This window comes from Amphiprion ocellaris, chromosome 15, assembly GCF_022539595.1.
Source record: "Amphiprion ocellaris isolate individual 3 ecotype Okinawa chromosome 15, ASM2253959v1, whole genome shotgun sequence".
NCBI lineage: Eukaryota > Metazoa > Chordata > Actinopteri > Pomacentridae > Amphiprion > Amphiprion ocellaris.
Window position 1 is genome coordinate 26,753,558 of NC_072780.1, and position 23,368 is coordinate 26,776,925.

The following is a 23,368-nucleotide window of genomic DNA, read 5'->3' on the forward strand; positions in this document are numbered from 1 at the left end:
CCGGACTTTAAATGAGATGTTTCAGGCAGGGAAGGAGCAAGGCAAACTCCCTTTGTCTTATACACTGGGCATCTAAACACACAAAAAAACAGCTATAAAGCACATCAATGGAAAGGGAGAAACCAAAAGGCCTAATGGGTGCAGTTAAAACACTTGACATAACTAAAATAAGCTTTCAAAAAAATACTTTAAATAATTGGAGCATCCTGGTTGCCTGGAGATCTGCCAACATTGAACAACAGCTTGACTCCAGATGAGAATGTTTGTTGCATATCACCTCTAATTTTCTGCTACCTTTCTACTGCTTGTTATACAGAACACTAAGAGGACTAAAATATCCATTAAATAATGATATTAAAATCTCACCATGTGAGAGCTGAGCCTGGTCTGCCACATATCCGCCTGTTTGGGAGTCAGATCTGGAACCTGCATCCCCAGTCTGGTAGCCAGAGCCTCCACATAACCTGCGAGACTGAACAAAAACACACTGGAGTGATTACAACGGCCTCGATATTTATTGATAATAATCATTTCCAATCATCACCTTAGAGGATAAGGCTATCCAACAATGTGTTGGTCCGTCTCTTAATATTTTCTGATTTTCTGTAGTTGAAAAATATGGGTCATGTATTTAAATTATAAAGCTACAATTTCATTATAATAAATAATAACTGATAATTTTACCAGCAGATTCTTGATTACTGACAAAACAGCTGAAACTAATAATTATTTTTAATGTTTATTTATCTGTCTATTATTTTTCTTGATTAATTCAGTAGTTGTTTGGTCATAAAATGTCCAAAAAGCTGAAAAATAAATACGTAAATAATCCAACAGCATTTCCATAACCTAAAAGATAATCAGTTTATAAACATAATGGAGGAAAGAAACCAGAAAATATTCAGTTTTAAGAAGTTAAAATCAGGAAATTTTGACCTTTTTTTTCTTAAAATTTACTCAAACTTATGAAATCAATTAGAAAACAGTTGCCTATTAATTGAATAGTTCTCAATTAATTGATTATAAGTTGCAGCTGTTTTGATGATGATAATCTCAAATTATTAGTAATGAACAGCATCTAAAATCACTTCTTAACAGAATCTAAAAAACAGTCATTCACCTGTCGACTATGAACATTTTCTAACCTTAAAAAAAACCTCCTTATCAAAAAACTACAATGAAATGACCTCAAGCTGTACATACAAAGAATTAATTGCTTTTTTGAGGTCAAAAAAAGAACAAAAAAAAATCACATAAATGTGCAATGAGTAAGTTTGAGTAAATGAGAAAATAGAAGATCTTTAGCACAGAAAAATCACAGTAAATGCATGATGTGTTAAACTTTTAACTACAAAGCATCAAACATCTCACCCAGCAAAACAACAAGAAAAAGATAGTTCAGTTCATCACTTTAAAAACCTTCACCTGTCTTCAACACTTCACACGTCTCACTCAGAATAAACCTGAGGCCTCACAGGCACTTTATTAGGCTGCTTACCCGAGACCTGCCAAGTCTGAAACCAGGTTCCCCAGAGCTGCAGCTGCAAAAGAACACAAAGAGGAAAAACACTTGGATTTCTGCTCGTCTCTAAATAGGAAAACTCACAGTGTGAGAGTGGAAAGTGCATCAGAATAATGATGGATTCCACTGATTTTTGCATGGTTCCAATACCAACTGAAGGACTAATTCATGGCACTTTTTAATATCTAGTTTGGTGAAGTAAGACATCTGAATTCCCAGAAGTTTCTGGGTGTTTTTGCCTCACCGTGGGCTCATTTTTCACTGCAAAATGAAGTCCTCTATGGAAAAACCCAAACCATAACTCAAAGGAGAGAGAAACTCAAAACTATCTTCTGTGCAGTGCAGTAAAATACAGTTAGAATGGCATGAATCATAAAAAAGTTTTACTATTAATTTTACTAATTGAAAAAACCTTTTCCAAGTGTCGACATGTGTTACCAATTTTTTAAAAAGTGGCGACTCTAAAAAACTATATGTGTTTTACTACTGAGTCACTAACAGGTTTTTGGTTCAATCAAGGAGTGAAAAATTACAGAATCTGATGAGAATTGTTTAGACATGTAGAATACAGTAATTTATCTAGATTTGGTTGAGTTTCTCAATAAAATTGCATGTCACAAATGATGCACTCAATGACAACCAGGGGGGAAAAAAAGAAATTTGATTATTTTTTGTATTTTTACAGTTTCTCGTTGTGATAAATGTTGTAATTTTGGCGTGCCTTTTTCAAAGACGACATTCCTCTTAAACCAACCAGCAGTCTTTGAAGTTTAGGTTAATAAACTCTAAAATGGCACATTTTAATATCTAGTTTTAATTCCAAACAGTTTCTGGGAGTTTTTGCCTCACCGTGGGCTCATTTTTCACTGCAAAATAAAGTCCTCTATGGAAAAAGCAAAACCATGACTTGAAGTGAGAGAAACTCAAAAATGTCTTCTGTTCAGTGCAGTAAAATACAGTTATTATGGAATAAATCATCAAGAAGAAAAACAAAACTTGAATTTGTTTAATTGTTTTATAAATTGAAAAACCTTGGAATAAAACATTTTCCAAGTGAACACGTGTTACCAATATTGGGGAAAAGTGTAGATTATACTATAGGATCTTTTACAACTGGGTCACTAGAAGCCTTTTGGTTGCATCGAGGAGCGCCACATTTTTTGTTTTATTCCAGAATCTGGCAAAAATTGTGAATTTTTTTGGCAAAATTTTTAATGAGATGTGTAGAAGATAGTAATTTTAATTAGTTACCTTGATTTTAAACTTAGATGTGGTTAAGTTTCCCAGTTAAACTGCAAATCACAAGTGATACGCTCAATGACAATCAGAAAGTTGAAAATTTAATGATTCTTTGTATTTTTACAGTTTCTAGCTGCGATAAGTGTAATTTTGGTGGTGGTTTTTCAAGACGACATTCCTTCCATACCCACCAGCAGTCTTTGAAAAGTTAAAGCAACCAAGTCATCTTCTCATTTTAATGAGGTTTTAAAGTTCTTCAAAAGCTTCTCTCCATCTCTGGTAAATCTAAGATCGTCCTGAAGTGAATGTCACTGCGGGTTAATTCCAGACTGAATCTGAAATCCTGATAACCGTCAGCTTTTGGGTCAATTTTATTTTCCCCTTGACGAGTGGGGATCAGAATCTGTGAAGGAAATCTGCCCTCTGGTGTGTTGACTTCTTATCTGGCACGATTAAAGTTTACACAACTGTCAGGCTCCACCACACCAGCCCCTGAGAAAACACACATACAAACACACCTTTCTGATGTTGGACGTGGTCATTTCTAAAACCGTCCATTACCAACAATCCTGCCATTTACCATCAGTTCATGCAGAGATTGACCACGTGTGCATCAGGAAAAATCTAAGAAATTGACACAAGAAGCCTGATTTCTAACCAAGTAACTCCAATAGAATTTTGTAATCTCCAGTTCCACAGTTTACATCATTCTCCAAAACATCACCAAACTGTATGTAAACACAAATAGTCTAAACGTCTAAATCATTAGACACTGTAAAGTTGTGCTCTTTTTGCTTGTGCGTTTCCTCACTTAAGTGAATTTCATGTCTGTTGAAGCAATTTGTTGTTTGTACAAAAGAAAAAAGCAAATCTGAGGGAACCCACGTTTTTCTATCACGTTGTGCATCAAACTAGAACAGCAACTTATCACTATTTTAACAGTCAAATAATTCATCAGCTATTTAGTTTTTGAATTACTTAATGACTCTTTTTCAGCTACTTACGTTGTTTTAGGCAAGTGCTGACTAACTATGAAGACAACTAAAATGCTCATTGTCGTGTACTCGCTGTAAACTACGTGTGATATTTGTAAATTTCTACAAATTGTGGCTATCACACTGCAGTTTCTGTTTCCCAGCATTATTACACTATGTTCAAAGGTTGGTAAACCTGGCACACAGAGAGGGCAGTGACAACCATAATACTTTTTGATGGATACTGGATGATGCTGCTGAGTTTTCCAATCATAATATCGCCATTCAAGTGAGCCACCATGTAACTGTAGCTTAAGAACATTGTCTGTAGTTTAAAAAAAAAATAATAATAAAATAACTGTAGTTAAAAATCATCATGTTTAGTGGAGGATTAACTTTCAACAGCTGGAAATCCTGACTATTGTTTTTTGGTTCATCAGCTGTCCCTAAAGTTCTCCTAAAAACGGTTCAAAAACAAAAATTGCAGAAGTTAGTTGTGAACGAATTCAACTGTTGATTAGAGTGTGACGTCACTGAGTATGTTTCTCGCACAGATGCAGAACACCGACATGAAGGCATTATTGCTTCTAGACTGAAGTGTGTCACTACCTGACGTGATTATATAAAAGTGTGGATCATTTTCTTCCAATCCAGGGAAATGCAGACCAACAGCAGAACTGGAGGGACGCTCATAAACTTAAAATACAACCATAGATTCCTCCAGTGTATCAGAATCCCCACAGCCTGGTGGAAATAAATTGACCCTGCTGGTCCTAAGCATAGAGGAGAAAGTATTTTTTAAACTACAGTTACAGTGAGGCAGCTCAGATGGAAACAGCTATAATGCACTGTGAAACAAAGAACAATTTTTAACCAATTTTTTTGGAAAAAATTACTGGTACTTTACAGATTTGCAGTATTAATTTCCAATTTTAACTGTAAAAAAACAGCATAAATTTACACTTTTTTTACTGTATTTAAATGAGCAAAAAATATTTTTATTTTACTATTATTTCAAAGGAAAATTATGTGTACTAAGGATTAAAAAAATGGCAAATACATTTTCTAATTGTTACTTTACAGATTTCCCTTGTTTTCTTAAATTACAGACATCATTTTAGTAATTGTGCCATTTATAATCTGAATAGTCAATCATTTCTTTTGATTATCAATAGATTATTCAACTATCAAACTAGTGTTAGTTAGCCTGTTCTCCTGTCCTGAGATCAGCAGTGAACTTGGTCTGTATGTCCTCAGTCTGAGAAAGTGGTTCATACGTTATATGATCTCATCAGGCGGACACTCACATCAGTTACTGACACATTCCACTCCTGTAAGCATTTATTTTTTGGAATTTTCACCTTTATAAGATAAAAACAATGGTGAGAGAGGGGAAATGTGCGTCGGCCATGAATCTTCGCCTCCCTCAAGCTAATTTTAGTCACAGTTACTTCCATCCTTTTTCTGTTTGTAAGACTGAATGTAACACCAAAAGGAAACATCACACAAAAAAAAATCTTGTCGTTCCTTTTTTTACTTTTCGCAGCTTCCAGACTTCAGCTGTCAGACATGGTGAGACCACAGCCTGGTACATACTCTGAGCAGCTCAGACTTTAAAAAAAAGCTCAGAGTAAAAGTGCTGCTGCCGTTCAAAAAGACTTCTGATCTACTGAGGATCTTCTTGCATGTCTCCTTTTAGTGGAACATCCATATTGCCGGGAAGTCCCTGAGGGAGAACCCATAATGTGGTAGCGCGGGTACGTAGCTCTTCTGGCCCAAGAACTCCTCAGCTTCTCCTAGAAAGGAATTACTTCAGGGTTACTTTTCTTGGCCTGATAAGTAGGACCCAGACCTGGACAGACAACCAATACACTGACAGACGACTGAAGTTAAACTGTAACAGTCCAAATATCTGCCTGATGTTAAGGTTGTATCATTGTTCAGTCACTGTACATGCTCCTGTTCGAGGAATACTTTAGAAACTCACCCACACGTGACAACCACAACGAATACCTAAAGTCTACGGTGCCAAGTGGCCCACATACATCTGTGTATATTCAAAACAATGAACAGCAGAGAGGAGGCGTCCACACAATAGATCAAAGGAGTAGAATAGAAGATGAGAGTCAGCAGAAGTGAGTGAAGGTGTGAAAGTTTTTATAGATCAAAGAGCATCTTTGGAAACTCACCAAGTCACCAGTCAGCTCCTTTCTCGTCCGCCTTTATGGGCTTCACTGTCAGCAAATTCAGCTTTCTAACAATTCCACTTAATGTACAACATCAACAATGTGCCGCAGCGATAAATAATTAACGCTGTGGATTGCATTTTCACAGGGGATGGCTGACAAAGTGGTAGAAAAACATATTTGTTCGTAGCCATTAAAACTGTAAAGTTGCCAACGATTGTGCCTTCAGCGGATCTCTGGAGGCATAAAAAGCGATGATGCCTGAAGTTGAATGAACACGCGGCTTCCTGCCGGAGCTGAAACTCCAGATGGATTGCTTCAATCCAAGTTTCCTTCAAAGACAAACCTCTTGATGGGGGATACGGAGGTGAGACAACAATACAGTCTCGCCTCATTTCACCATCCCCTGGACACTGATGGCATCTGACAGTGAAGTACTGGGTGACAAAAAAACAATGGAGTCAGCAATAAAAGCTTGAAAGGTCGCCCCCCAAATAAAATAAAAAAAGATAAGTGGACTCAGTCAACTAGTTGAACATGTCTGCAGGCTGGACAGTGATGAAATGGATACAAAGCAGTGCCTGGATGGATAAAGGTGCCACAGCAGAGCTATTGATCTTGGGCCCGTCTTCAGCCTCTGATTTGCACTTTGCAGAGGAAATTGAAGCCAAGTATCCATGGAAACAGAATAATCTGCAGCGAGAAGAGGGAGAAGGCAGGCTCCATTGCCTTTATGGTTTTCAGAGTGTAATAAAGACCCAAACTGAGACCCAGAACAGGAGCCATGATGACAGTAGGCTATGTTGCAATAAACTGCAATGAGCTAGATTTGAACGGGGACGACATTTCAGTGTAATTTATACAGCTGATAGCATCATATGAGCTATAGGAGTAAGAAAAATGTCTTGGTGATGTCTGGTGGAAGAAGTGGAATTGCTTTAAGATGCAACTTCCCATCTAAAAGAAATGAAAGCAAACACCAGACCTGATTTTCATTTTTTTTAAATGAAAGATCCCCTTACCACCTCATTGAGAACTAGAAGAGGTACTTTTGGTCTCTGATACTCTTTAATAGCAAGTAGTAAAATCATGACTGCAATATGTTGGTATTGGAGTAAAACCACTGGTGGTGGCAGCGAGGGACTGTTGTCTTTTCATTTGATTAAATTTCAAAATTCAGTGTGTCACCTAGGGATGTCCCAATGATGATGTTTTTCTCTCCCAATCTGATCAATCATGTAATGTTTCGATTCTATTTTTCCTAGATAATACATACTCCCAAGTATTGAAAATTAGGTGTAATACCTGGTTGCACCAACACGTGAAGCATCTCACTGTTTAATTCTGTATTGATCAGAAGAGGTGGGCAGTTTCATGTTGGCAAGCTGTAAACAATGTTGGGATTCAACTTATAAATGTGCACTATGACACAGTCTGTGAAGCTTAATGACCCCCAGCCAGCGTACATACATTAAATGATACTGGGACAAGCAACGATGGCATTCCTACATCCCAGTGGCTTATGCGACAGCTATCTTTGCAGCCTGAATTACAGTCCGTGGCTTAAAACAACAATATTAGTACAGTAAAACAAAATTGATAATTGATCGATAATGCTGCATTTGTTAAGAATATTTCTAAATTTATGATAACTGCATGACAGTAAACACAGGATTGGATTTAAATTTATGCCAATACTGAGCTGCTGTAATACAAGCAGTTTTGGAAAAAATGAAGAGACTATTCAAAAAATTTGATGTTTTTATTTTATTTCTTTCTAAATTACATTGAGATTTACGGATACACAGTAGCGCTGCACGGTACACTGATATTAGACAGTTATCAATCCACACCCCATATTATTAGTACCAAGATTTTAAGAATAATGCTGTTTTAATATACGGCATATTTCCAATAAGTTGCCACCATGTGTAAAAGCAGGGCAGTGTGTTTGTGCAGTGCTCTGCTTCCACTCTTTGCAGGCCTAATGGGCATGCCAATTGTCTTTTTCATGGTGACAAAACAAAAGGCACGGCTGCAAATACAAGCACAAATGCTGACTGTGCTTGGATTGCCACAAAGCAAAATATGCACAAAGCCTGTCTTTCAAACTTGGATCGGCCAACACATCCAACTTGGCAAAGCATCTGATCACAGCAACAGGTTAGTGAATGTGATAAATAGATAACATAATTACATCATGCTATTAAATTTAAGTCAAGTGAGTGAGATTCATATGTGACTAGCGAATAAGGTTACTAGGACAATAATACAAAATCACAACAAGATGGCGCCCCGAGCGGCCGCCTTGGTGTTTCGCTGCGCCTTGTTTTGTCTGTTTTTGTGCGTAAATTGTGTGTCCGCCTGCCCTTACACTCGCGAGGAGCTACTGAACATCAGGACTATCACCCCCACGGACCTACTTCCAGTTTTTTTAGCTTCCGCTGCCGATTTGGTTCACTTTTTAGTCAAAAGAGTGAGAAGACGAAGGAGAGGGAAGAGAGCGGGTGTGCTTGCACGACTTCGGCGGAGAGGCTCGCGCACGGCTTTACCTGGGATCTTCCTGACCAACGCCAACTCACTCTGCAATAAGGTGGACGAGCTGCTTTTGCTGATGAAGAACAAAGACTTCTCCTCCTCGTGTGTCCTGTGCTTCACGGAGACGTGGTTCAACGGGAGCACACCGGACAGCGCGCTCCAACTCGAGGGGTTTCAGCTGCTGCGAGGCGACCGCGATGCGCTCTCGGGGAAAAGCAAAGGTGGAGGAGTGTGCTTCTACATCAACAACAGTTGGTGCACGGATGTGACTGTGATCTCAAAACACTGTTCTCCTGCTCTGGAATATCTCTTCATTCACTGCAAGCCCTTTTACTCCCCACGAGAGTTTTCCTCCTTTGTTCTGGCCGCAGTTTACATCCCGCCACAGGCAGACGTGCGTGAGGCTCAACGCGCTCTGGCGGATCAGATTCAACAAGTGGAGGGGGCCCTTCCGGACTCCCTGGTTATTGTACTTGGCGACTTTAACCAGGCGAACCTGAGCCACGAACTACCCAAGTATAAACAGTTTATTAAATGCCCCACCAGAGAGGAGAACACGCTGGATCACTGTTACACTACAGTGAAGGACGCTTTTCGCGCGATTCCCCGCGCTGCACTGGGACTGTCAGACCACGTGATGGTCCACCTCATCCCCACTTACACACAGAGACTGAAGCTCACAAAGCCTGTTGTGAGCAAAGCAAAGAAGTGGACTGGTGAGGCTGTGGAGGAGCTGCGCACATGCTTGGAGACAACTGACTGGGACGTGTTTAAAGGAGCCACAGTCAATCTGGACGAGTACACGGACACTGTGACCTCATACATCCACTTTTGTGAGGAGCGCATTCTGCCAACGCGCACCAGGGTGAGTTATGCCAATGACAAGCCGTGGTTCACACCCAGACTCAGACAGATTAGGAAGGAGAAAGAAGCAGCGTTCAGGAACGGAGACAGAGACTGCTACAAGGAGGCTAAATACCGTTTTAGCAGGGAGCTGAGGAGAGCTAAGACTGTGTATTCAGAGAGACTCCAGCAGCAGTTCACTGCTAATGACTCTGCTTCTGTGTGGAGAGGACTGAGGCAGATCACCAACTACCGGCCTCAGGCTCCTAAAGGATAGGACGACAAAGCCCTTTGTCAGAAACTGTCCCAGCACTACGCCCGCTTTGACACCTCGTCAGCTGTGCCCAGCACCTCCCCTCCCCCCAGCACCTCCACTGCTGCCACTGTCACTTCATCAAAGGCAGTCCCCCCCACATCCCCCCATGCCTTTTCCCTCTGTAAGCAGGATGTGCACAGACAATTCAGCAGACTGAACCCGCGCAAGGCCCCAGGTCCTGATGGTGTTTCTCCCTCCACTCTGAGACACTGCGCGGAGGAGCTGGCTCCTGTCTTCACGGACATTTTTAACACCTCTCTGGCGTCATGCCACGTGCCGGCCTGCTTCAAATCTTCTACCATTGTCCCCGTCCCCAAGAAGCCACGGATCACAGGACTCAACGACTACAGACCTGTGGCGCTCACCTCTGTAGTCATGAAGTCCTTTGAGCGCCTGGTCCTGTCCCACCTCAAGACCATCACCACCCCTCTCCTGGACCCACTGCAGTTCGCCTACAGAGCCAACAGGTCTGTGGACGACGCAGTCAACCTGGCCCTCCACTCCATCCTGCAGCATCTGGACTCCCCAGGAACCTACGCCAGGATCCTGTTTGTGGACTTCAGCTCTGCTTTCAACACCATCCGCCCTGCTCTGCTCCAGGACAAGCTGTCCCAGCTCAACGTGCCCGACTCCCTCTGCAGGTGGATCATCGACTTCCTGACGGACCGTAGGCAACACGTGCGGCTGGGGAAGACTGTCTCGGACTCGGTGAGCATCAGCATCGGTTCCCCCCAGGGCTGTGTACTTTCCCCCCTGCTCTTCTCCCTGTACACCAACTGCTGCACCTCCAGCCACCAGTCTGTGAAGCTGCTGAAGTTCGCAGATGACACCACCCTCATCGGGCTCATCTCAGACGGTGATGAGTCCTTCTACAGGAGGGAGGTGGCCCGGCTGGTGTCCTGGTGCAGCCACAACAACCTGGACCTGAACGCCCAGAAGACAGTGGAGATGATCGTGGACTTTAGGAAAGTCACAGCCCCACCACCCCCCCTCACCCTCACTGACTCTCCCATCTCCACCGTGGACTCCTTCCGCTTCCTGGGCACCACCATCACCCGGAACCTCAAGTGGGAGCTGACCATCAGTTCCCTCCTCAAGAAGGCCCAGCAGAGGATGTTCTTCCTGCGGCAGCTGAGGAAACTCAAGCTGCCCACCAAGATGTTGGTGCAGTTCTACACGGCCATCATCGAGTCCATCCTCACCTCCTCCATCACTGTGTGGTACGCTGGAGCCACCATCAGGGACAGATTCAGACTGCAGCGCATTGTGCGCACTGCTGAGAAGGTGATCGGCTGCAGACTTCCATCTATGCAGGATCTGTACGTCTCGAGGACCCGGAGGCGTGCAGGTCGGATCATTGCCGACCCCTCTCACCCTGGACACAGACTGTTCACCCCCCTCCCCTCAGGCAGGAGACTAAGGTCCATCCGGACCAGAACCTCCCGCTACATGAACAGCTTCTTCCCCTCTGCCATCAAACTGATGAACACTAGATGACTCTACCTCACACACACGTGCCTATGTTCAGCAGCTCAGCACCGACTCATCAACAATTACCACTGTTTTTTGCACTACAATATTTGCACTACGTGGTGGCCCCCACCACCTGCTGCTACTGGTCACTTTATTCACTTAGTCACTTTTTTGTTGTACAGTGTACTTAGTTGTTAGTTTTTATTATAGTAGCTGTTAGCTTTTATTATAGTATTTACTTTATCTTTATCTTTATTTTTATCTTTATTTTTATCTCTACTATTTGTTAAATGTTTAATGTAGCAGCATTGCACCGAGTCAAATTCCTCGTTTGTGAACCTCATGAACAATGGCAATAAAACTCATTCTGATTCTGATTCTGATTCTGATACCTCTAAAGGGCTGCCACTAATGACTATTTTGTATATTCTTAAGGTTATCAACTATTTTACTGATGGGTCATTTAATACAAACATTTTTTTCCCACCAACAAAGCAACGTGACCATTTCATTTAGGTTTATCTTATAATGACAAACTATAATATAACCACACTAGGAAATGGAAACAAAGGTTTACATATTTAACTGCAAAACCATAGAATTAAACTGGAAACTCCAACATAATAAAAATAAATAAAAAAGAGGGATGTTTTTAAAGTCAGTCTAGAAATGTAGCACTGACTGCAGATGACCAATGTTGGAGCCAAAAGTTATGCAGCTATAACATAGTAAAACTAGAAAAGCACTCAGAGAGCGCAGTACTCCGCCAAGGCTGCTCAGTTGACGTATCATTTCCGACAGATGAAATCTTTAATAAAAAACTACCTTACACTGAGCACAAATGTGTTATGCACGTGCATGTTATGTATGGATACCGAACTGCGTGTAAATTACTCCTGTAAAGATCTGTTGATCAGTTCATCACTTTTGGCGAGCCTTTGTTTTGCTAGTGTTAAAATAACCGTTCCCTCCATGCTTTTATTTTGAAGGTGTATTTATTAATGTTGCAGGCTTTTATTTTGTCACCATTTTAGCGGCACAGGAAGCATTTCTCTAAGAAGCGGTTTCTTGACATGACGAAGACGCTGCCAAAAAGTCCGAAAATTCACATAAAGATGAAAGAAAACGGTTCTACGCTGTTGCTGTCTAGCAAAGGATGTGTCTAAACTTAGAAGCTCCTAGCTGCAATGGAGACAAACTCTTACTGTGAAGAAATGAGTGAAGGACAGAAAGGTGAATTTGTGTTCAAAATAAGGCTGACGGCTGAACGTAAATAAAAGCATTGTGAAACATCAGGAGCTTCACCATTGTCTGGCTGGTGTTTGCTACATTGTGTGACCTAAATATGTAGTGGGCAGCAGGAATTGATGGGACTCAGAAACTCCCCACAGTTTAATCATTTGTTCCTTGTATAATTTCCAACTCATAAATCAGTCAGTTTGTTGTAGGATCACGATCGTCAGCAGGTAACTGACACAGTGTTCATGTCATGGTTACAGCGACGCCGTGCTGGCAGCTATCTCGCAATGGGAAATCTTTAACAAATCCGTGGATCCAGAATATAAGTCGCATCACTGCCAAAATCTAATCACTTGGTCCTTGTGTCATTTCTGACCTTCCCTGAAAATTTCATCCAAATCTGTTGGTCCATTTTTGAATAACGTTTCACAGAGACAGATATACAGATTCACAGACAAACGTACACCAATTGTCACATAACTCCGCCGTTCCTTGGCTAAACTAAACTAACTAACTAAAGAAAAACATTTGGTATAATGATTTGACCTAAGTACACGTTGGGTAAAAATGTTGATTTTCAGTGTCAACATATCAATCATATTAACCGTTACATCTCACTCAGCTAATTAACCATTGTGCCAAACATATCCATATACAGATAACTTTACCAAAGCTTGCAAGCAGTAGACGCAAGTATGCAAAGCAACAACACCTTTTATAAGGATGAACTGAAATCCTTTCGAAAAGTGAAAGAAGTGGGATATTAAAATGTGCACTAAAGTACTGCTGGACTTATCTCTGCAAGGATTGATCTTTCTCAAGCAGAAGAACTGGAAGAGTTTCTCCAGTTCTGGTAGGACATGAAACTGAATTAAGGCCTTGCTTTGCAGTAATTTACTTCCCTTTATTGGCTTCTTTTCACATTCTCCTCTGCCTTTTTAAAAAACGTATCATTTCAAAATTCCATGTTTATGTAATTTATTACTAGATTGACTTTCGGGATAGTTCAAGTTTCTGTTGTAGTACTGTTTCAGTATCCCAACAAAGTCGTAATTATGGTATCCTGTAATAAGTTTGGAGCTAAAGTTAAATATTTGAAAAAGAAGGTATTTTTGATTTTCGACGTCCCAATCCACCAGCACCCTAAAACATGAATATTAAGTTTAGAATAATACAAAAAGGTAAAAACTCACATCTCACAAGGCTGGATTTAGAGGGCGTGAACTATAAGTCATGATAAAGTTAAATGGTTTTAGCATCACCACACTCTTCTCCTTGCTCTTAGATTGGCAGCTCTGAAGATTATCCACTCTTCACCCATGTTTCATCAGTTCATCCCTAACCCTACACTTTGAGATTACAGGAATATATTAATATGTACATATATTTACATATATTCAGTTCACAGCTGCAAAGAAGAGAAAATAATCTCTCTCATATATGGAAGCTGAATATTGTGAATTTTACTTGATAAATGACTTCTGATGAAAACTTTCTCTGCTGATCAATTAATCAGCCGATATACATATGACAAAGAAGTAATCGACATGATGAAGCCACTTCAGATTATGTTGTAACTCGACTACATCCTGCCCGGTCTGTTCCTCTCTCTGTTCTTACCAGCCATGGTGGAGATCCCCAGAGTGACTCCGATGGAAAGTTCAATCTGAGTCCCCTGGAGAATAGAAGACAATGAGGTGACTCAGTGTTATCACATAAAGAAGAGCAGACAGAAGAAATTTTTTTTTTTTTCTAATTCTTGCAGTATGAGATCCAAGTAATTTCACTTACTGCTGCAATCATGATGGCATTATCCAGAAAACCAAATCCAACGAAGGGGATGGCGTTGTGGAATAGAACTGCAAACAGACACAAAGAAGGATATAAACAACACTAGAAGCACAGACACAGCTGAAAATCTCACTTCTGTATGCCAAAACCCAACAATAGGCTTGAAATGAATGTTTAAAATATCAGCAAAATTACACCATTTATCAGTCAGATTTTCAACTTTGCAATGCTCCTTGAACACCTTTAATGAACCATTGCATCGGATAATCTAAGCATTACAAAGTTTATAGTTGTGATATTACATCAAAACCACTTTACACGTCTCATTTAAAATTTACAATAAAGGAAGTATTTGCACTAAGAAGATTCTGCAAAAATCAACTATTCTGCGCTCCTCTGTGAAGCAATTAAGCCACGATTCACTCAGCAGCAACTGACAGTAACGTACAAAAAAAATCTGGAACCTTTTGGCTGAATTGCAGGATAAGTTCACACAAACCAGGGAGGATACATACATGGAAACAAATCTGTAGGGTTTGTGGGCACTGAAAAAACGTTGTACATGTTGATTTCAGTTTTTTTTAAATTTCTGTAAAATTAATAATCCAAAATAAACAATTTCTTCTCTTTCTTTATGATTCCTGGCATAGAAGAGGTTTTTGTGTCATGGTTGTTTTGTTTCCACAGAGGTGCAGTGAAAAATGAGCCCACAGTGAGCAAAACACACACAAAAACAGTTCTAAAATTTTTACATCAATAATGTCTTTTAATTGCTTTCAAATCTCAATCTCAGGTTTTCTTTCCAAATTAGAGGGCTGATGCTTAAATACATTAATTTCATAGGGTAAAATTTTTGCTGTGGTATCAAAATTTCTTTATTATTTACACTGAAGACCAAACATCTTGCAGCATCCACAATTTTTAGTGTTTTCAGCTGAAGAAATGGTGGTTCTAGTTTCACATGCGACAGAAACACATGAGGAAATGAATCAGTCGCTTTCAGAAACTGTTCCTTTAATGCATAATTTATTTGAAAAAATGTAGAACAATTTTGAGAAATAAAATAATGTAATGAGCATTGTGTTTTTTAACTACAGCACATAGGATACCACAGCAGACACAGTTTGTATTCAGTTCCTGTAACAATTAAAAGCTGCATCACGAGAAATATTTCTATTTTCGCACTTTCATTTTATGACTCGCATGCAAATATACAGCGTAAAGAATTTCTCTACACTTTACTAAAGCTATCTATTCCACACCATTAATAATCCAAGTACACTGATTTTCACATCAGTATTTTTCTTGACCACACAGGACCTGTGGCGAGCTCTGCAGTTTTCTAATACAGTTTTAGAAATGAGTCTTTCTTTTATCTGTGTCTGTGTTGGTGGGGGGGAGGACTTCAAAATGATGTGGAGTCTGATTATGAGGTCAGTTATTGAATTGAGGCCATCGCTGATGTGCAGACTTCACAAAGGAAACAGTTTTTTATGAGATAGACTAGAAAGAAAAAAATTTTTTTTTTTTTTAAAATCAAGGAATTAAAAACGCTGTGACCAAATAGCTTTTATCTAAAAAGCTGCATATCAACTACTATTAATAAAGTAAACAGTTTAACAGTCAGAACTCTGGGCATCTTAGAAATAGCGGCAGGTGCATTTCAGATTTGCATTTCTCACCAAAATATAGAGTATTTATGTGTGTGTGTGTGTGTGTGTGTGTGTGTGTGTGTGTGTGTGTGTGTGTGTGTGTGTGTGTGTGTGTGTGTGTGTGTGTGTGTGTGTGTGTGTGTGTGTATGCCAGGTTTAATCTCTCACCATATCTGATCTGGGCTGCAGTGGGTGGCGAGGGCTCCAGTGTCTCTGAGAAAGAAAAAAAAACATGAAAATACATCAGAAGTTTGCTCATTAACTGCTAAGGTTTGACTTTAAGCAACTGCAGCAACATGGAGATACAGTTTGTTCACCCCAAATTCACCACAGTCTCCTCTTCAGTTCAATTTAAACTCCACAGTAACTTCTGACAAGAGAAAGACTTAATTTCTATCATTAATCATTTTTGTGTTGTTAATTAAAGAAAAGCAAGAAACAATGATACAGCTTCCATTAACAGTCACATTAATAATTTAATTTTAAGGCAAGAAAGAGCAGAAAAATAAGCAGACATAGGTTGTTTTGGTTGCAGATTTTGACCTTTACTTTGAAGTGCAAAACCATAGAGTTCCCAAATAAACAGTAGAATTAAAAGGTAGTTTTCAAGCTCCACTTGGTTTGTGTTTGCCCTAATTGCAAGGAGGAGAGGAGTTTCAAATTGAGAAGCTGCATTCTTTCAATACATACATGCTGAACCAAAAGGCCAGCAATTGTTTCTGCTTCTTCCAAGAGGCCAAAAAGTCTATTATTCCAGGTTTACAAATGTGAAAAGACACACACACACACAAAACACAAGCAAATCAACTCAAAATGCCAACAACTGAGCCATATAGAAACTATATAATGAGAACTGGTCTAAGTCCTACATCCGCAAACTCTATCGTCATATTTTAATTGGTGAGATAAGCAGCAGAGTCGAGCTGCACCCTTGGGAGAAACGGAGCTGACTCAAGAGAAGAGTGTCATGGCAGCCGAGTGCATTCTAGGCCAATTACAGGAATAGGTCAATTACATCGTGGGATTAATCTGCTGAGTCTTTTACTTTTTCTGTGCCTGTGCATTTGTATTCAGGTCAAACACAAGTCTCGCCAACTTTTCGGCCTCATTTTGGGGAAAAGAAACAGACAGAGGGCAAGAGTGCAGATGGGAACAAAGAGCATATGTGGCTGAATAAACAAACCAGAAGTCAGACTCATCCTTCAGAAACTAACAAGCAACAGCAGGGTCGTGGACAGAATCACACTTCTCTGGGTGGCCAGCTACTGCTGAAAGGTCACGTACTATTTTAGGCCGAGGGACTCTGAGGATCCCTCCAAAGAATGTCTTCTACTCTTCACTAGTCAACACCTGGTTTGCCTTTAACATTATACACGCCTGTTTGTTTTACAATTTCGTATTTTCTGTCTCCGTCTTCAGGCTGCACCTAAAGGCCTCCTAATTCTCGACAACAAGGCACTATCCACTGCACTGCATTGCTTGTTTCTTAGTGTCTTTGTCTTTTTTGTGTTTTCTACTGTGCCTTACGTGTTTGCACTGAGGTCTGAGAGAAATGTTATTTCAATCCCGTCTATGTCTTGTACATATGGCAGAATTGACAATAAAGTTGACTTTGACTTGCCTTTTGAACAAAACTGCAACAACTGACTGACAGAGATAATAAATCTGGAATTTTTTGATAATCAATTGCATTTTAAAAAAAATTTACAATGTCAAAATGCCAAAATGTGACAGACTCAAGGTTTTCAAATTTAATTATTTGCTTAATTTTTTTGGTCTCATGCTACAGTAATTTCAAGATATCTGAGTATAAAAGCAGATTAAATTATGCTCCAAATGCCTCACTCTCTTAAGATCTGCTCACGGACAGAAACCACACCATTCACTGATGTTTCTAAATTCCTCGCATGCAGGCTAAAGTAGGCTGTTGCTTGGCGGCTGTGCACAGAGAAGATTCCAGTTTCCCCTTAGTTACAGTCAATCGGGACATCCCTAAAAATAATGGTAAACTCTGAATAGTAAGTAAACTCCAACTAAAAACAATGGCCCCACACTTCACTAAACTTCACTTTTCTGGATGAAAGTTCGGCCAACACACTCCCTTACTCGAAAAGTGGACTTGGTCGCTCTTTACTTTTCATTTGCAAGGACTAGACACTGTTATTTCCAACTGACCTGTTTTGTCATACAGGTTCAAGGACATATTGGATTTTTAACATTTTTAAAGTTGAGCTTTAGTTCTATTTTTGCTGTGCAGTATATTTAAATCATGTGAGGGGGCGTTAACACAGGAAACAAAAACCTGAGGACAGTATGAATTTGTAAAACCATCAACACGACACTTTAAAACTCTCTATCAGACGTCCTGCAAATTTTACATCCTAAACTGCAGCCTTTGTGTTTTGCTAATTGCATTGGCTCAACTAGAAATCACTTCATTTTCAGCCCTGTTAAATGGGAGAATGAATAGCACAGGATATGAATGGATTGTCCAAAACTGAATTTAACAATAGGCAGTGCCAAATGGAAAAGTCTAAGTTAAAGGAACTGAGAGCTGTAGCACATTGTGTATTTTTTTCAGGTCAACGGAAAAGGGACTCCTTTCAGACTAAGACAGATGTCATCACTGATCAGGCAGCATTTCCCTGGTCTTAGTGAAGACTGACTGCAGAGCTCTGAATCAGCATTGGCGGTCTAATCAAAAGAATAGATTAAAAGATTAAAATTAATCAGCGCTGAAAATAATCATCAGTTGAAGCCTTACTGTCAGTGTGGCTCCTGAAAGACAAAACCTCCTAATGGAAAAATTAACTATTTAACCTCTTCATTCAATCTACCTTCACTTGCTACAAGTTCCCAGCTCATCTATGTTACTGAACACGTTTCTCACTGATTCTTAAAGAGGAGAACATTCATATCAAAAGTTTTAAAGATCCCTCCTTCATCTGAGGAACCAAATCAAAGCTTCTGCCAGAGCCCGACTCTCAGAGATTTGCGTCGTTAGATTCACACGAGGATCAGATGCTTCTTCTGCCTTCTGATAGAAAGTCCAATAAAGTTGCCAAGCAACAAATTCTGTTCCACTCAGTAAGCACTATCGCTTAGCAACAACATCCATCCAGCAGGTGACGCTGAGATTGAATCAAGGGTGTAAAGAAACATGAGGTATAGAAGTTACAACTTTGCACTTCACACATTTTTCAAGACAGCGGGACGCCTCTCCGCCGTTATTCTTCAAAAGCATCATCACTGAGCATTTCCTCTCCAGCAGCAGCAGGGAGTCATTAAATCACTCAAGGGCAATTATTTTCCTTTATGACAAATCCTGTCGACTTACTGCTTTTATTCTGAAAACACCGCATCAGAGGGCAGCCTGAATGAGGCTGAGATGGGACAATCAGCAAGCGATACAAGTGAGTGTTACTGATGAGACATCAGTTAATTAAATGGACCATCTCCACCTCCTGAACCTGCTGTAATCTGACTCATCAGGCTGCAGGTAAAAGCCAGCATTCCTTGTTCAATTCAGGGAGCTTTCTCTTCTCCTTCCAGTATATGTGCTACTGTTGTATATCACTTAACATTTCAAGTCTTACTGAGCATTTGGATCATACAGAAGGCAGCCCTGCAACTTTCTCCTCAGTGGATATCTTATTTTGATGACGGTGCTCATGTCCCTATGTGCAAATGCTCCGCCAGAACCATTATGTTCTGCAGAATGGGCTGGCTAAGCAAGATTAAACACACTCTGACAGAAACATAAGATGACTTCCTATCCAAACTTAGCCATATTTAACCGTTTGATCCCCCAGAACACTCGGCAGATTTGAAAAGTATGTTGATTTTAAAGAAAAAAATCCAAAATTATACCATCATTATCAGCCAGACACTTGATGCTGCATAAAACCAAAGCAGTCCCAGATTTTCAACTTTCAGATGGCCAGATTGAACAACTGCGATTCTGTTAATTAACCAAAACTAAGCGTAAAATCATGAGATTTCATTAAAATCACTTCATTCTACATGTCTAACTAAAAAGAAATGCCAAAAAATACATAGATTGTTCTAAATAGGTCCTACAAAAATGAAAAATCCCAATGCTCTTTGTCCCGTTAGTGCTACCAACAGTCACATGAGAAAAATTCACAGACTTTTCAGCTGCAGGCTGTGTTCACACAGACCCGAGAAGACAGATATGGACTAAATTAAAATTGCAATTAGTTAAATATCAATAATATGTAAAATTCCCTTTTAACTTTAACACCTGTGGGCACTTGGTAAAATGTTGTGAATGCTAATTCCAGCATTTTTCCATTTTTGAACCATAATAATCTAAGAAATTCAACTTTAGTTTTTAATTTGCTTTTATTATTTGGCACATGAGAACTGTGTTATGTTGCACATCCAACGTTCTCAGTTGTCTATTCTTCTAGTCATGATTGTGCTGTTTACATAGACGTGTAGAGCTTTAGATTATAGTGAAAAATGAGCCCATAGTGAGTAAAAATGTGACAAGAGGAAACAATTTAACACTTTGAACCCAAAGCAATGTTTTCTGAAGAGAGTAATATTTTGTATATGTTGTCACTTCATGATACTTTCTTATTTCTTAATTTCAATACATTATTTACCATGTGGTTAGGAATTCTGAAATAAATAATGCCACATGATAAATAGACATCAATTTTAACGGATACTGCTTCCAGTGATCAGTGAACAAACCAAAAAGTTCTCAATAGAAGGCAAATAAAAAGCAAAATACATATATTTTTTTTTGGGGGGGGGGGGGGGGGGGGGGGGGACTTAAGGATATGCAGCCTGTAATCCTGATTTCATTTGAGGATGGACATAAGCCATAAGCAAATGTTGCCTTAGTTTTTGATTAATATCCACAGAAAAGGCTGTGCCTGTCTGTGTGATGGATGTCCACTGCGTATAAATGTGTGCTGCATCACTGCGCTGCTGTTGCATTTAATACATAAACATGATTTATTCAACTAATGTGCTGATTATAAACATGTAAACCAAAACAAATGTAGGTCTGACTCAGTAGCTCAGTGGGATTTTCTTTATTCTTTATGCAAACATCCTATCGGTTTATGCAATATTTACTTAATTTACTGAGAGCTTGCCACACTTCATCAGCACTTAGTTAGTATTTAGCCTTAGTTGTAAAACCGTAACAGCAATAAAGCAGTCCAGCCTAATCTCCATATACATGCATCATGAATTGCAGATTTAGTGTAATGGCAGCACTAATTTCCCCTGGCAGAAGTGCAATCAATTCAAATGAAATTCTAATTATAAAGCATCAATTGATCCCTAAAACCTTATGCAAACTCTGTCGATGTTTATAGCTGGACAGGCTCAGCAAGAGCAGACCTTAAATCTGGGAGCCGGACAATCAACCCAGTGTGCATTAGTCACAAGTTGCTAGTGAAAATGATAAAAAAAAACATCCACTGCTGGCACAGTCAGCCCTTAAACCCTCCTTCTATCTGAAAAGCTTGAGTAAAGTCTTCATTAAATGCACTTTGATCAGAAGAGCTCACAACACATTAACATCTCTTTAATTATGGAAATAAACACACAGACGCAAAATGTTCCAGTTGATTAATCAGGAATCAGAGTGTCCCAGAGGTTAATGCCACAGGCACAGAAATGCCCACAGTGCCTACATTCTGCTAACAATCCCAAAATACAATACAGGCTAATGGCTGGCATAACAGAAGACATCAACACGGTAACGTACCAACATCAACATTTTTAACCAACATGTTTTTGGCTCTTTTTTTTTTTTTTTTTTTAATAAAAAAATAAATATTCCAATTCATTGTAACAAATGTTTTTCTTCAGTTCTAACAACTGCATTGTAATGTCAGTTGTTTTTGGCTCTATTTACAATTCTACAATTTAATTAGCAGACGTTTTTATCTAAAGTGGCGTACATCTAATATTTATTGTTTGGCTAGTACGGTCTACACTTTTAGAAAATGGTGACAGCAGCAGAGTGTGACTCACTCCAATGTAAAAGTTTTTAAAAAGTCTGGGAGTACTTCAAATAATCACAGAACATAAAGGTGGTTTGTAAACTGAGCAGAGTTTCATTAGCAGACCAAAGCAGCACAACAGAATGCATGAACACCTGAAGAGAAAACAGACTGCAGAGACTGCCAGGTAAGGCAAAACTACCATAAATGATGTCTGTTCATTAGCAGGGGATGCTTTCAAAAACCTTTGGTCCTTGTATCTATTCTGACACACAGACTCTGCTCATGGTGACAGTGGCAGAGAGAAGTAAACATTCAAAAGTGTGGTAACAATGCATGCTGAACAAACTGTTCAGCATGGAAAAGCAAAAAAATTATCAATCTGTGAAAGAAACCCAAAGAAATTTCATCATATGCAGGCAGACAAATGCACAGTTCAACTGCTGAGCTTATAGCTAGTTTCTACAAACCAGGGTTAATTATTAAAAATAACCATTGGCCAACTTGATTGTTTAGTTGTGGCTGTGTTCATAAATTCACTCTGAAACAGTCAAGGCAGTTTCTAAACTGTGGCTCTGAAATTTAGCTTTGAAGCACTTAGAGCAGCGGGGGAAGGTTGGTTATTTGGGAGCTACAAGGAAACTCCTGTCTTGCTTTATTGTCACCCTTTCCTGACAGAGTTCTATTTCCTTAAGTGAAACTACAAATATTGCACAGTATAAACTGGAAAAGAAAAACTTTTGCATTTAGTTCGTAACTCAAAAATGACAGCCGAAAGAGAAGAAAACTAAATTGAAAAAAGACTAAATAAAGTAGGGTTAATTCCGTTGTTGATTTGTTTTGTTTTGTTTATATTTTCCTATAAATAATCCAAGAAATACCAAAAAGGCTTTGTTAAAGCATGAGAACAATCAGCAGTATCTATAGAAATATTAGTAAAAGTAAAATCTTAAAGATACCCATCCTTAAATGTTAAACTGCTGGCAGAAAAGATACACCATGTCCAGGACAGACGTCATATACCGTATTGGTACATCTGCTCCATTTAGGATTCAGTTAATCGAATAACTGCTGTTAATAATTTAATAGATTAAAAATATATTGATCAATAAGGCAGAAAACGATGGACGTGCATGTCAGAAAATGTACTATGCAATAACTGTAGTACCTGGTTCTCTTACAATTTAACACTGTAGTAACCCGAAGAGGCAGTCACTCAGACTACAAGCAGGTATGTGTTGGCAAGCGAAAGTATTGTGAGAGTTTAGCTGGTGAAGCGCACAATGACAAAGTTCTCTGTGATGTTTAATGTCTACCGGTCAAAGTGCTCCTTATAGCCGAGATGGATGGCTTAAAATCTACGCCAACAGCGAGGCCATTCAAAGTGACTGTGTGAGGACATGAAAATGAATGATGTACATTGAGTTCACATCATTTAATCAATTCATTAACAAGAAAAGCACTCAGAGAGTGCAGTACACCGCCAAGGCTGCTCAGTCATTGTATCATTTGCGACGGATGAAATCTTTAATAAAAAATGACCTTGCGCTGAGCACAGGCATGGTGTTATGCATGTGTACAGTATGTATGGATACCGAATTGTGT

The 23,368-nt window shown here is 39.5% G+C and overlaps 1 protein-coding gene across 1 annotated transcript in view; it reads right to left on the reverse strand.

Moving 5' to 3' along the window:
- tmem65 (transmembrane protein 65) overlaps window positions 1–23,368 on the reverse strand; it is a 53,947-nt gene that overhangs the window by 6,645 nt on the left and 23,934 nt on the right. Inside the window, exons 2-6 of the mRNA XM_023283895.3 lie at window positions 15,942–15,986; window positions 14,122–14,189; window positions 13,951–14,005; window positions 1,499–1,541; window positions 367–472 (exon numbers count right to left, since the gene is read on the reverse strand). Coding sequence (XP_023139663.2) covers window positions 367–472; window positions 1,499–1,541; window positions 13,951–14,005; window positions 14,122–14,189; window positions 15,942–15,986 — 317 coding nt within the window. The remainder of the gene's footprint in view (window positions 1–366; window positions 473–1,498; window positions 1,542–13,950; window positions 14,006–14,121; window positions 14,190–15,941; window positions 15,987–23,368) is intronic.